The sequence below is a fragment of the Falco peregrinus genome, chromosome 3 (assembly GCF_023634155.1).
Source record: "Falco peregrinus isolate bFalPer1 chromosome 3, bFalPer1.pri, whole genome shotgun sequence".
Taxonomy (NCBI): domain Eukaryota; kingdom Metazoa; phylum Chordata; class Aves; order Falconiformes; family Falconidae; genus Falco; species Falco peregrinus.
The window spans coordinates 42976441-42991186 of NC_073723.1; the positions used below are offsets into that span (position 1 = coordinate 42976441).

A 14746-nucleotide genomic window follows, 5' to 3' on the forward strand; every position below is an offset into this window, starting at 1 on the left:
CCTATCTCTTCTAAGTAGTGGCATCCAGATTGCTTTAGCCTTCACGTCTAAGCTCTTAGAAGTGGACTTTTACATTGGACATGAAAAAAAAACCCACACAGCTCTTTCCTTAAGATCCTTATGCATAATTCTTGCTGCTTTATGACACAAATTTCCTCAAAAAACTTCTCCTCTGAAGGCCAAGGCACTCTTAAAGAAAACGTGTCAAATACACACTAGTAGAGAGAAATTTATGATAATGATCCATTTAACCAGCAACCAACTCAAATTACCCTATTGAAATGCAGTACCAATATTAAGTATGGCACACTTTGAAACAGATGGGGAATTTTTACATGTGATATACACCTTCGAGTGAATGCTATGACACAATTTGTCCATTTTATGAGAAATGTCTGATCAACATCATATTTATTCTATTTTTTCCCTCCTCTTGTATCTCGTATCTCACACAATATCTGAAAATCATTTCAAGTCACAAGAACATGTTTTGGTATCAATTCTGAAGCAATTTTACAGGCCTATTTCTTATTGTTTTGAAGTATTTGTGGGAATCCATTACAAGAATGCATTTATCTTCACAGACTTCCTATAGAGGTAAAACTGAGGTTCCTCATATTTTATGTCAAGATTGTCAAAGAATAAGTCTCACTGGAAGTTATTAGCGGACCATGGAACAGATCTCTCTCTATTCCTTCAGAGCCCTAAAAGGCAACAACTGGATCACTTTTTTCTTTTTGAGGAGATACAGCTGTAGACAAACATAAAAAGATAGCTGAATGTTACTCTGAATAACAAGCCCTTTTAAAGAGATAAAAGTACGCAATCAACTAGGCACAGACTATTTAAGCAGAAGCTCTAAGATACAAAACGCAGAAAAACCCAAGAGCAGATGAACCAAGTTACTGGTTTATGGCTCCTTAGGAACTTAGGTAAACGAACTTTCCGGGAGCTCTGAAAAGTGACGGTAGCTGCCTTTGCCCTAGGGAGAGTTTGGGTGGGCAGAGCAATAGCTGCAGCTGCTCTTCTTGCCTTCTCTTTGCAGCACTGGCAACAGCCACAACAGCCGGTGCAGCTTCCAGGGATCCAGCCCAGACAACATTGCTGCCTCTGGCAGTCAACTGCTCAGGCAGCCTTACCGATGCCCAGAACTAGCAGAGCATGAAATGATATATGTAAATATTGTTCTGAAGCATGCACACAGAGAGCATATATATAAAATAATCAGTTGAAGGCTGTGTATTTCTGTAGCAAGATTTTGCTAATAAACTTAATGGTCATGTTTTCCTTGTATCTTTATTTTTCTGTTGCTCTTTCCCTATGTTATGTGCCTGCAGAACTGATGAATCAAAGCTGGTAGCTGCAGGTCCAAATCAGTAAGAAAAACATGGGTTCAGAAACTGCTGCAAAATTTATTATACCCGCCTGTTCGGTGGTGAGAAGCAGGAAGGAGGCTTGAGAAAGAAGCTCAAACCAATGGCAACAGCAGTTCTGCTCCTTACTCCTTTTGCCCAATATCCACAAATGCTCTGTGAGTTTCTTGCACTCCAAGTTCTCAAAGAGCTTCAGGACTTGATCTGGCACTCCATATCCACCAACTGCTTTGGTAACTCTGGCTGGAAATCCTGTATGTTTAGTATTATTTAGCTTTATTAGTAGCACTTAATCAGCTGCCTGAAAGACTGCAGGATCAGTCTGCATTGTTGTTTTTCTTTTTTCTTTAATACTGCCCTTTTTTCCTTAGCTAACAAATACTGAGCCCTTGTTTTCACTTTATCAACACTGAAGTGTGCTATAAAACAATATTACTCTGGTTGAACAGGAACTAATGGGCACTCTTACAGCTGTCTAAAATTTTGCAAAACCAAACACCTATTATCAAGTTAATTGCCTTAGAAAAAAAATCCAATCCCTTCTTTAACCTATACTCAGATTTCTGATGCAATACAACTAGTGGCAAAATACTGGTATTATTATTCTTTAAAAGATTAATTTATTATCAGTTATATTTTCCACAAACTGCAAATCTGCACAAGTTTTCTTAAATTTCAAAATAAAGTAACTCATGAAAATATCGCCAAGCATAACATTGCATTTTTAAAATAATTATATAAATTAGCCATACATTTTAGATACCTCTTGCTTATTAGTTTCCAGGCAAATGTTAACAAAAAGCTAAATTATAATTGAGATATTATAATTTCATACTTCATAATGAAATTTAGAGTTTGAATTATTTTGTTCTCTTAATTTTGTAAAATTTAATATTATCTCGTAAAATGGATATTTGACTAACATTTAAGAAAATATGGACTCAGTATAAAATGACAGCACTTTCAATGGGAGCTACACATGGAAGTCCAAAAACATTTGGTTTTCTATGAGATTAAAATAATTTATTTCAAAATATCACCTGCCCTGGAATGAAAAAATAAAACAGCCACAGAACTGAAAATTCAGAAGGGTTAGATAAATTAAGTTTTCTTCTGCCTAAGATGACCATGCTGGCAAGCACAACTTTTATCTTTATGCAAAATCTAATTTTTATCAAACTATTCTTAAAAATTATAGCATTATCCATAAAAGGGAAGATACTTACAGATCCTGCCACTTGAGAGGCACTCTGAAATTCATCAATATCTTCCGTAAGTGTTTCAACTGTTTCAACCCCGGGTACTTGAGCTGTTCCAAAGACACAGAAGAGAAGTTAATCACTCTAATTAAGTAAGCATTAGTCACTTTGAAAATAAAATGCCTATAAATTAACTGCTGGAAAGGTAAATGCGGCTACTGTAAATGCACTGCTTTTCAGTTACACTTCAATGGATTTTAATCTATGTCTGATTTTAATTATGTCTGATTTTATGTCTGATTTTAATTTATAAGCTTAATGCAATGTGGAACAGTTTCTCTAACGTGATTAGAGTGATAACTAAGCTTCCTTCAGCTGCCAAGGCGCCATGTATGTTATTAATTTGTTTTAGTATTAAAGTTATACTGTTTGTCCTTTACACAAGTGAATAGTGGATCTTCAGCTTTAATAAAATCAATAAAACTAGATTTAATTAATTCTGTTATACTAATTAGAATATAGTTAAAATCCTTGAAGTAATAAGTTCTAGTCACTTTAGGCAATATTTAAAAGCCAGGCAAGCTCAGATTTTGCCCATACTGCCAGATTTGTAACACACCATGACTTGGTGAGAAGTCTAGAATGCCTCTTTGACACATATGGTAATAACTTCAAACCGAATTTACCTGCCTATGTCAGAGAAAGCCATTTCCAAATAACATGCTAGGCAGTTTCACTCTTTGCCTGACAGTCTGCTAGGCACTTGGGCACTGTTCATAAGCAGCCTAAGAAAACAAGGATGCCCTGATCTTTCCTAGATTCTGCTGTTATTCAGAACCTAGCAAGGAGGTCCTTATGTTTCCAGCATGCCGCAATCTGTTAAACATCTCAAATTATACTTACTATAAAGACAGAACTATACTGAACTACGGCAACTGTGGTTACCACGTCCATTGCAAACACAATTGACAGTAGAAGAGGAAGAGGTGATGATGATGCAAAGTTGTGGTCACAGAACTGTCCAGGAATTGGGAGATGATGCCACATTTTTGCCACTGCCACATCCAGTTCTCAACCCTAATTCCCACATATTTGCATCCTTATTAATTTTTTTTACCCTGGTCATTCCGTTCCATCTGTAAGAAAACTGTATGTGTTTCATACATTCCTATTTCTATTGAACATCACCAATTTCAAATTTTTCCTCTACATCCAAATGCCTGTTTTGAACTTTCTACTATATTGGCACTTTAAAGAAAAAAAAAAACATGTAGAAGCTACACATCCTAGTCTTTTCACACTTCTTCAAGCAGAAACTTTCTACTTTCTGTTGGATAGAAACAGGAGCTGGCTAAGTGCAAATAAAAACCAGTGACTCCTGTTTGATACAGAATGAACCACTGATGTGAAATTTGCTTATTAAAAATTTATTTAGCAAATTAAATATTATGTATCACAGAATCTGTAGACCTAATAACACAAGAGAATAGGAAATACCACATGTACAAACTGTGGTGTAGTACTGTATAATCTACCATTTTCAGTCCAATTATATTATTCCATGTAGAGTCACAAAAGAAACAAGTCTTTGCCCACACCTCAGAAATATGTGGAGTTGCATACTACACTGCAAAGTAACTCACTTTACAAACAGCTTTTCTCAGACTAATTGAGGAGTGGTTTAGAAGTGCTACACTTCTCATTTATCCAATATTAAAGAGTTTGCTCCCTAATAAGGTATTGTATTTTAAGCTTCCTTCTACAAGAATGAATTGACTGCAACATCTTATTTGCAATAATACCTTCTTTTCCTACCTTATATCACAGCTTTCACTCAAAGGGTAAGCTACTTTTCAGCAAGAGACTTAAACAAGTGAAACAAGGTCCTACGGTACCTATTGGCAACCGCGATTAAACAAGTAATTACCCTTTAGAGATACTAGTCCTTGATATCCAAATCTAAAAAAAAAAAAATAAAAAAAAAATACACAGTAGCAGATGATCTACAATTACCCCAACCTGATAAACAAGACTGAGGGTTGACAGATGCAGAATTTTACTGGATCAGTCCTGTTGCAGTGCCTGTCTTTTGAAGCCTCAGCCATTCTCCCCATCTATCTGTACAGAGAAGGAGCAAGGCTTAATGGAGGACTGATCCAAGAGACAAACCTGACAGGCTTGGCATCTACAAGGGGAAGTTTGCTATGTGGTCACTGAAGCTGCCGCTTCAATCAAAATCAAGAACCTAGCTATTAAATTCTTCCCTTAGTTCTTTCCTGTGAAGTGGTCCAATGGGAAACAGCTTTGAGAGGTACAGTTTAGGACAGGAAAAAGAAACTGCAGCATTACGGCGTTTTGCGTTCTCTGATCTTGAGACCTGATTCCCACCCCTCATTTTTACTACTTAGATCAAACACAACTCTGTCCAATTCAGCAAGATTATACTAGAGGGAAATCAGTGTACTGGTTAATTAGAACCAGATCCAGATTGCTAGTGGAGTTGTACAGTGCCTGATGCTGCAGATGAACTTTTTACATAAGCTATTACATTGACTATTAGGTGGAATTGCTTTGGTAAAGGTTATTTATAAGAGCTGTTAGATCAGATGTGCGACCACTACTTCTGAACCTAGTTCATCTGAAATCCACAGGAGAGACACTCCAGATCTAACAACTTAGCAACTACCCACTAACCCAGAAACAGATCATTATCTAAAGAAAGCTACCCTCAACTTTGCTGTGCATCAGCACCTTGCTTGCATATTCTTGAACAAATGGTTTACATCAGAATAGTTTTCTCTCAGCAAGGTCATTGGTACTGATAAGTAAGAGCAGAAAATAAATTAAAATAAACCTGGTACATGAAGCCTGTTACTCACTTTTTCATAATATAACACATTCCTAAGGGGACCTAACTAAAAATACAGTGCAACATGGTACCTTGGTTACTTTGGGTTTTCTAACAATATCTTCAGGAGTAATCTACTTCCCACACATAATATTTATTAGAAAAAATATCAGATGCACAGAAGATAAGTAATGTGCTGTATTTATAGGAAAGACAGAATGGGCAGTTGCCTGAGATCTGTGCCTGTTTCTAGTCTGCACCTACTTGTAAAATCCAGCTGTGCTTTTTTTCAAATCAAAATGTACTACTAGCCAACATTTTAGGAAAAAGAAAATACATTTTAAAAGGCTAAACATTTCTGAGAGTGCCTCTTGACAAAAATTTGGCAATACCTCACTGCTGACCTCAGTCCTTTTGCCTTAGGGGCTTTGCTATTTTCTAGTCATATGACTAACAGGTTCATGTATATTCACAGACATGAAATAAATGTGTTTACAACAACGGGAATGTCATTGCCCCACCTACCTACCTAACTTCTACTCCCTATATTTGTAGTTGAGTTTTTTTAGTGAAAGCATTCTCAATTTTCTCTATATTCATACTGACTACAGAGTATCCAGAAGCATGTAAAGTGGTCCAAGTTACAGTAGCTATAGCACTTCTGTGCCCCACACTCAGTGACCATAAAAGATCCAGCTTCATTATTACACAGCATCCAGCACCTTCTGACAGTTTCACCTTCTTTAATCCTGGTGTCTCTGCCACTTAGCAACAGCTTACTGTTTTATGGAAGCCTACAGTTTCAGAAGATGGCATGGCAAAGTGAGCGTACTTCCACTTCAAGAACAAGGGTACACAGGAATGAAAAAGGAAGGTAGAGATCTGTAGAAAACAAATTGTTTCAGGAACTGTAGAACGTTTTCCTACATGTATGTCTTACTGCTCTACTTGTTCCTGCTGCAATAATCTCATGCTTGCATATCCCCTTACCTATACCAAACAAGCCACCATAACCTCCGTTCCTGGGGGATTACTCTCTTAACAGAAGAATTTTGCCTTCCTCTCACTGGGCTTGAGTGCAGTCACCAGTCTCGGTTTCTCTTGCTGATAACCTTCATCAAGCTTGTAAGAACATCATATTTTGAGATTCTGAGTTCCCTACTAATATTTTTTTACAGTGATCCAACGCAGATGAAAGGAAAATCAAATGACATGACTGCATGAAGCCATGCATTATCACAAAACCAGTCTGAAAAAATTGTCTTTAAAGACATACTAGTTACTAATACTGACATACATTGGTTTACAAATGAGGGAAGAGAAATGAACCAAAGCTCAGGTTGCCATTATACCCAATAGCACTAAATAGCAGTAGGATAATTGAAAACAACAAGTTAGTTCCAATTTGTTTTGCATTAAATAATCAACTAACTTGATTAATTCATCAGCTAACTTGTCTGTGGCTGCTGAAGTCTAGACTGCATATCGAACCCTCCAATTAATAGACTCGACTGGTTTTGCCCAACAGTTAAGGGAATGGACTGAAAGATTTATCTTTGCAGATTCTCTGTCCAAATCTCTATTTATTTCTGTCTCCATTCCAGTGACAGCTAAGATAAAGTTAACCTTCATCAACTTAATCTTTCATAGGAATGCAGGGCACTCTCTGGCAAGATAACCCTTAGGAAGCACCTTTTCCCTTAGTTTTCAGGTGTTATTTTGTTCAAAAACCTGAGCAGAAATTGAAATCAGGCTAAGGATCCTAACTGCAGATTAGTGCAACATATGATTATGTTTGTATGAGCAGAAAAAAAAATATTTGTCAGAGCTATTGTATAAACTTTTTATTGTATTTCAGTTCTAGTCAGTGGTGCTTGGAGAGACCAGAGAAGCATTTCTGACGCTTAGTTTAAAACCAGGAGAAATTATATAATTTTTATTTTTACTGTATATTATCTGAATCCTGTGGATGCATTTGTAGTACCAGGTATTTCAAAGACCACTTTTTGCCATAGAGGCCAGCTGGCAATGAACAGCCCATGTCTATGCTATTAAGCTATGCTACACCCAAAATGGTGTGCTAACATACAAACTGTCTACTACAATGAATTCCAGCCCAAGGCAGCTCCCAAAATACGCCTAAGAATTATTCTGCAGTGCTAACTGGCCATGACAAAAACCATGTCAGGGGCTCTTGAACACATTTGAAGTGCGAACGATTGAGTTTGAATGCCCAGGAACATTATCTGGAAGAGTTTAGTCTTATTTTACAGATATAGCCTCTACTCTTAAATTCAAGATTTTGGTGTTTGGGGATATTTTTATGAGCAGCAAATATTTATATAACTTACCGTCAAAGTCTGACACTCCTGACTCAGATATTTGAGATACCATGGAGACATCTTCCGGCCTTTCCGCCAAATTATCTCCTTGCAATCTGAATTGTGGAAAAATGGAATGAAAACATTTGCAATCATGTTTCATAGACAAAACAAAGAAGAGTGCTATCTCTGCATACCCTACTCACAACATTCTCCTAATTAAAAGGGTAAATTTGCTGAAAAGCAAACATCCATGGTTCGATCATATCATCCTAGACTGTCTAGCAACCAAAACTAGCTTCCAAGAAAAGTCAATTGAATCCTAGCTTATGTATTTTTGTAAGACTTATTTCCACAACAGTGGGGATTTGGTGGTGTCATGTGCATATGAAGCTGCAAGCTTCCTTCACTATATTAAAAAATATTTCCATTGAACTGGACTGCACTGGCTTTCCCTGTCAAGGTGTCAGAGCTGGGGGGCTGCAGGGTGGCCTTGGCAAGGAGAGGCTGGGGCTGCCCTGTGCCAGACACAAGCAGCTCCATCCAGCTCCAAAAGACTCACGGCAGGACACAGCTGAGCCCCTCAGCCAAAACGGTGGTGTCTTGAAGAAAACAGTTAAGGAAGAGCAAACAATGCCACACAGGCAGAAGACCAGGGAACAGAGAGTGGGAAATAGCAGAGGGAACACTAAGGTCAGAGCAGGAGGTGCTCCACACTCTGGTGCAGGTAATCCCCCGACACCCATGGCGAGGTGCATGCCAGTACCACTATCCACTGCAGCTCATGCAGGGCCTGCACCAGAGCCGGTGGATAAGTCCCAGAGGGACTGTGGCCTGTGGAAACCCACAATGGAGCAGATTTTCTTTCCTGAAGGATTGCAGCCCATGTGGCGAGCCCACGCTGGAGCAGGTAAAACATCTGACGAGGGAGGCGGAGCAGAGAGGAGCCCTTATGGATGGACCACAGCCCCCATTCCCTGTCCCCCTGCACCACTCAGGGGGTAGGGAGGAGTCTGGAGTGAAGTTGGGCCTGGGAAAGCGGGGAGGAAAGGTGTGTTAATGTTTGTCTTTTGTTTCTCATTACCTAAATCTATTTTAATTGGCAATAAACTAATTTTCTCCAAGTCAAGTCTGTTTTGCCCACAACAGTAACTGGAAAGCAACTTCCCTGTCTTATTCCTGACCCACAAGCTTTTGCATCCTATTTCTCCCCTGCTTCTGCTGAGGGCAGCGAGTGAGCGAGCAGCTGGGTGGCCCTTAGCCAAGGTTAACCCACCACAGGGAAATACATGCAAGAATACTTCCTCCTCCTCTGTTGCTTTTTAAAAGAAAAATATAGTAATGATGGCTGGCTTTGTCTTCAGGATTTTCCCCTGCATCAGCTGACTGTAATACCTTGACAGCAATTTACAAAAATAGTCCTTGAATCTGTTCTTTTAAACAAGCATCCCAAAAGCCTCACCATCCTTCTTCAGGCTCTTATGAATCCCGAGTACAGATTCTGCTCTGAATAATGGTTTGTAGCTCTTAATACAATATAATTTCCATTTACATAAAGGTTGTCTTACCTTGGATGTATTCAGACATGAAAAGAATAAGAAAAATGCAATTCAAAGCCCAGGAATCATAAAAATTCATTGAAGTAAAACCTTGGGGAAAGAAATAACTTATCTCTTAAAAAAGATACCTTTCACTCAGTATTCTCTCTGCAGCTGCTTTACACTAAACTTTGAATTACGCTTTGAAATCAAGCAGAACCCCTATATCTGCCCTATCTGAATTTCACTTTTTATGGCTCTCACAGTTATTTAATATATTTGGGTCTTAAATCATCTATTTGTTTGTACCTTCTCAAAACCGTTACACACACACACACCCCCATTACTTTATCTCCATTTATTGTCCTTGGGCCAGTTTATTTATGATGGAAAGCTCAATGTAAATTCGTAATGGCTCTTACCTGAGGAGGCAGTTCCACAGACCACAGAACTCCTCAAGGCAACAAAAGCGTAAAACTTAGAAGCTGTAAACCTGATTTTGAAAATTACTTCTATGAATACTTTGTAGCTCTATAGCTGGTTTGTAATGCTCTAGTTACAAATTCTTTAAAAGCTTAGCTTGTCAAACAGGCCGTTCTACAGACGACAGTCAAACAGAAGCAAATAACTTCATACCATTATAAAAAAGATATTTAAATCAGGAGAAAACAAATTGCAAATGAAATAACCACAAAAAGAAGGAAGATCTCAAAAATCACATTTTCCTTTGTATTAAAATTGACCTGTCCTCCTTCATTACATGCATATGCATGTTTAATGCAAGCACACATTCAGGCTTGTAAGGATATACATTGAATTGCAGGAACCAGAAGTAATGTACCCTTCTCTGCTGCCATGTTGATAGTTTATTTGTGTTTAATTAGAAGGAAAATTACTCCAACCTTCTCTGCTTATACTGCAGCCATAAAAACAAAAAGCTCTAGAAGTAGGAGCTGCTTATTTTATCCCATCAGAATTTTCAAGATTTTATAACACATTCCCATTCTCAGCTTTTATAAATCCAAACCAGACATGAACAACTGAACTTATTTGCCTCATGAAAAAGATACAAAAAATATTTTTTTAAGTCCAGTGTATCTAGTCAGAAAAGCTATTTCATACTGTTTCCCTTTGTAGAAAGAAATGGCTGGGTGAATTAGTGGGTGGATGGGTGAAAAAGATGTTTGACATATCTGGACCTCATTTCCACTTCCAATTTTTAACTCATGTATTTCTTACATATGGACTCATATTGGAATAGATTCTCCAGCAACATAAAAAGTCACAAATGCTATTGCTTGCCAAAAGAATTCTGATTTCTTTGTCAATATTAATAGTATTCATAACACACCTCCACAGTAAAATGAAAACACTTGAAAATTCTTAAGCAATAGATTAGAAAGAAGCATATGTCTAGAAGAACTTTTAAAGCAATCAGAAGCTCATTATACAATCAGGGATGCGTTTTCTAATCTGTCCTTGTTTATGCTACTGTCTTCCCTGGTTCACTCTTGCTGAATGTCTTGCAAGACAAGTGCCTGCACCACGCTGCAAGTATCATTAATGTTGGAAGGCCTAAGCTATGAAATCCACTTATCTGGTTGTGGGTACTAAAAAAGCATTTTCATGTCCAGCTCTCCAAGGTTGACTTGAGTCTTCATTGCCAGATACTTAATAGAAATCCTTTAGCAAAAAAGGTAAATGATGACCAAAATGTTGAGTCGGAACTTTTCATCCACTGCTTTGGAAAAGGCAATTATAAAAAGAGTAATGTATATGACAGTCACATCCTTGTTTGCAAAGCAATCTAAAAAGAGTCAAACTTTTCCACACTGGCGGCTAGCTTTGGAAATCTTGGCTCTTATTTTTAATGTGTACACTTAAAAAAACCCCAGTTACCTCAAAATTACTAATTTACTAATACTTTAGAGACTATTTAAGTTACTAATCAAAATCTTACTTCAGCTATTATTTTATTTGGATTCTAAACTTGATACCTGATAGCCAATACTTTTTTTTCTATATATATACTGCTTATAGCATCAACTCTTGCTTAGAGGCCATTGTTTCAGATACATTAAATCAGCTGCATGTTGGACCTTCAAGAGCTACAAAGGTAGCTTCCAGGTAAATACTTCGATTGCCTTTAACCCCAAAATGCATTCTGTAGGACTTGTTCCAAGAAAACTGCCAAGGACTTCAGGACCAAAGACATCCTGAATACGTTTACCAAGTAAGTTTGCTGGGTACAGCATCAGTATAGCAGGTCTATCATTACTAACAAGCTTGTGGGTGTGTGAAACACAGTCATACTGCCAGTATGACTTAGTAAATATGATACTACAAGAGTATGCAAAAAGAGGACGAAATTTCATCTAAATTCCTTGAATGAGTAGCAGGATAATAAAATCCTATATTGCCTCATCAGAGGAAGAGAACAGCAAATAGGAAAAACAGAGTCAAGATTTAAATTATGGGCTTTTTTCATCCACTACTTTCAAAAGGTCTTTTCCTGAACAACATATATAACACACATAGTATTATCTAAGAAATGGCAGTGACTAAAACAGCAAAAAGAAAAGACGTTGATTCCTTTAGCATTCAGAGCAGGAAAATATTTCCTCTTGATTTGATATCTAAAAAAGCAATATTTTCAATAAATTTTTAACATTTATCAACTTATCAGAAATTTTATATTATTGTCATGTAAAGCTGCCTTTATCTACTGGTTTAATTATTTTATTAGTGATGGTGCAGTATTTGTAAGTAGGAGTAACCTACCTAAAAAAGCACAACCTTTTTTTTTTTTTGGTCTAAAAGTTCAGCCATCTTAAAAAAATGAAAAATTACATCAGCATGCAGAAAGGTGATACAAAAGAAATGTTACCATTTTTATTCATTAACATATTTATCTAAATAAATTACTCCTTGGTTTAAAATCATGCCCATATTAAGTGCATTGCTGAACTTGAGCATTCAGGACATCTGTCTTTCTTAAAACAGACTGTTGCAGAACAGGGCATATCATCAAGATAAGGATGTTACCATTTGATATTTCAATAGAAGTGAACTACTTCCCAAATGAAAAAATCCTATGATGAAACTATTATTTGAATCTCGGTTGCTAAACTAAAATGAAAGTGAGGTTAACACTGTGATTTACGTTGTGTAACCTCTCATCAATGAGGCTGTGTGAAACAAAACCCCATTCTGACTTATATCACAACATTTTTTTGAACATCTTCAATAGTTCCCTGGCAATTTGAATGCCTGACAACACCTCAGAACACATCATTCTGTGCTATCACGATTACCAACAATCTTAATGAAACATTTCTAAAGCCCTATGATTACAGAGTAGGAAGTAACTCACTAACACATTGATTTCACCCTGCAGACAGTGCAAGAAGCGATACTCTAGAGAAGTATCAGATACTAGTTCCTACTTCAGCTCCATCTGTTGCCAAAAAAAAGTTAAAGAAAGCAGACTAATGGCCATAAATGTTTCAAATTATTTCCATTTACAAGATGACAGAATGTTCCAGGGGAATTTCACAGAGATTAAATATGCAGTATGTAAGTATCTGGTAACATGAATTTAGTGACAGGTCACTGTACACCATTCAGGTGGGCTCTGGATTCAGTGCAGATTTGCCATTTTCCCACCTGGAAGATGAGCTCTGTGGAGTTGCTGTTTGATGGAATCCAGCTGGAAAAGACCGATCAAGCGCTACAAAGTTTCAAGCTTCTCTTGTGCCTGACCTTTCAGAAAGACCCATTCTAGCACTCTTAAGACTAGAGCTCTTCTAATGACACACCTTGGTGAGGAAACGCCTCATGGACTTAACTTTGCCTTCACAGCAACCTTCACATCCCCCTACCCTGTTTTCAAAAACACCATAATAACCCTGTGGCGATCCATTCATTACTATGAGGAGAAAACACTGAGTGCATCTTGATCTTTCTTCTAGCATTACTTAGTAGCTGGAAATAAACTGGCACCATACGAACAGTCATTCTGCAAGATCAGCTTTGCTCGGAGCCTGAACAGTCATTTGTGTTTAGATTGCACTGTCTGAACAAATTATAGTCAGATTCTTCCATGTATTTGCATAAAGACTATTCTGTTAGTATTACAGAAGGAATGAGTAAATAGTATGAATGAATACATGATGTAAGGCTTTTTGAAAGTCAACAATGAGATTTCCATAGCAGCAACATATTCCCCATTAGATGACTTCAAAAAACTGAGTTTCACTTCTAGTTTCTGAAATGTACCAGTAAGTCCTTTTGATACTAAAACACATGCAACTTAATTAAGCCAAAAATACTACCGTTGGAGCGATCTACATAACTTTATCTAATTACAGCTATATAGAAGTAAACAAAAAGAAAGGACCCTTACATAAGGAAGGTCTGTTCTCTGCAATATGCAAAACTTTGAACTTCTACTTTTTCTAACACAGTTCACTAGGATGTATTTCTTAGTGATCTTTTCTTCTATTGAAACTGATGTTGCTTAACCAGACTGTGTGGACTTGTCACTGCTATCTGAAAGCTAGTCCTTGCCGAAACTTGACATACTTGACAAGAAAATAAATGTTAACAGTATCCAAAGTCCAAGTGAGTTTATTGGTCTTCTTTACTGTAATCAGCTACATGGCATGTGGCATGTCATTAAACTTCCCCATTCTTTTTGTGTGACAGAAGGAGGGGTCCTGTTTTCAAATCTCGCTGATATCCATCAACATCCAATTTAGGTGAGCTATTAAGAGGACAGCTTCTTGACATTACAGTAATTGCTGCTTTAGAAAGATGTTAGACTCATGACCTCACTTAGAAACTGAAAAGAGACAAGATGAGCCTACAAACCAATTCCTTAAACGAATCCAAAATTATCTAACAGCATCCTAAAATGACTAATTATAATGGGTACCTAATGAAGCATGGTTGTAGGGGGGATTGAAGGAGAGAGTAATGCTAGAAGGAGTTGTGATTTCTCCACTTGTACCACCACTAAAACAATACAGTAGCCCTCATACAGCTGCAGAGTTTCCAGGCAATAGGACACTGGAATTAAACTACATCTTGGGGAAAAAATAACAGGGAACAGTTGAGGAAGCTGAATTCAAATTGTTTTGTTTCTCCACAATTTAAAGTTGGCATGCATTTTCAGATCTGAAATTTGTGGAAACATTTACACTTGAGCAAAATGTATTTTTCAGAGGTAAAACAAAGTCCTGCTTTGAGGGTAACTATGGGTGTGTCTGTATTTGAATGTGCACATGACTGTAAGTACAGATGCAGGACAAATTCCTACCTAAGAACTCCTTCAGTGCACTAAATGTAGACATAAACTATGATTGTCCTCTATGTCAACACTGTTGTCCTATGGCATTCTTAAAATCAGAGGTAAATTAAATTAAACTCCATGTTATAGCAGAATAAAGCAAATAGTCATCTAGAA

The 14746-nt window shown here is 37.3% G+C and overlaps 1 protein-coding gene across 2 annotated transcripts in view; it reads right to left on the reverse strand.

The window, feature by feature from the left end:
* C3H8orf34 (chromosome 3 C8orf34 homolog) overlaps positions 1 to 14746 on the reverse strand; it is a 167733-nt gene that overhangs the window by 31176 nt on the left and 121811 nt on the right. For both annotated transcript variants that reach the window (XM_055800692.1, XM_027791715.2), the window contains exons 9-10: positions 7772 to 7857; positions 2600 to 2682 (exon numbers count right to left, since the gene is read on the reverse strand). In XM_055800692.1, the coding sequence (XP_055656667.1) occupies positions 2600 to 2682; positions 7772 to 7857 (169 nt within the window). The remainder of the gene's footprint in view (positions 1 to 2599; positions 2683 to 7771; positions 7858 to 14746) is intronic.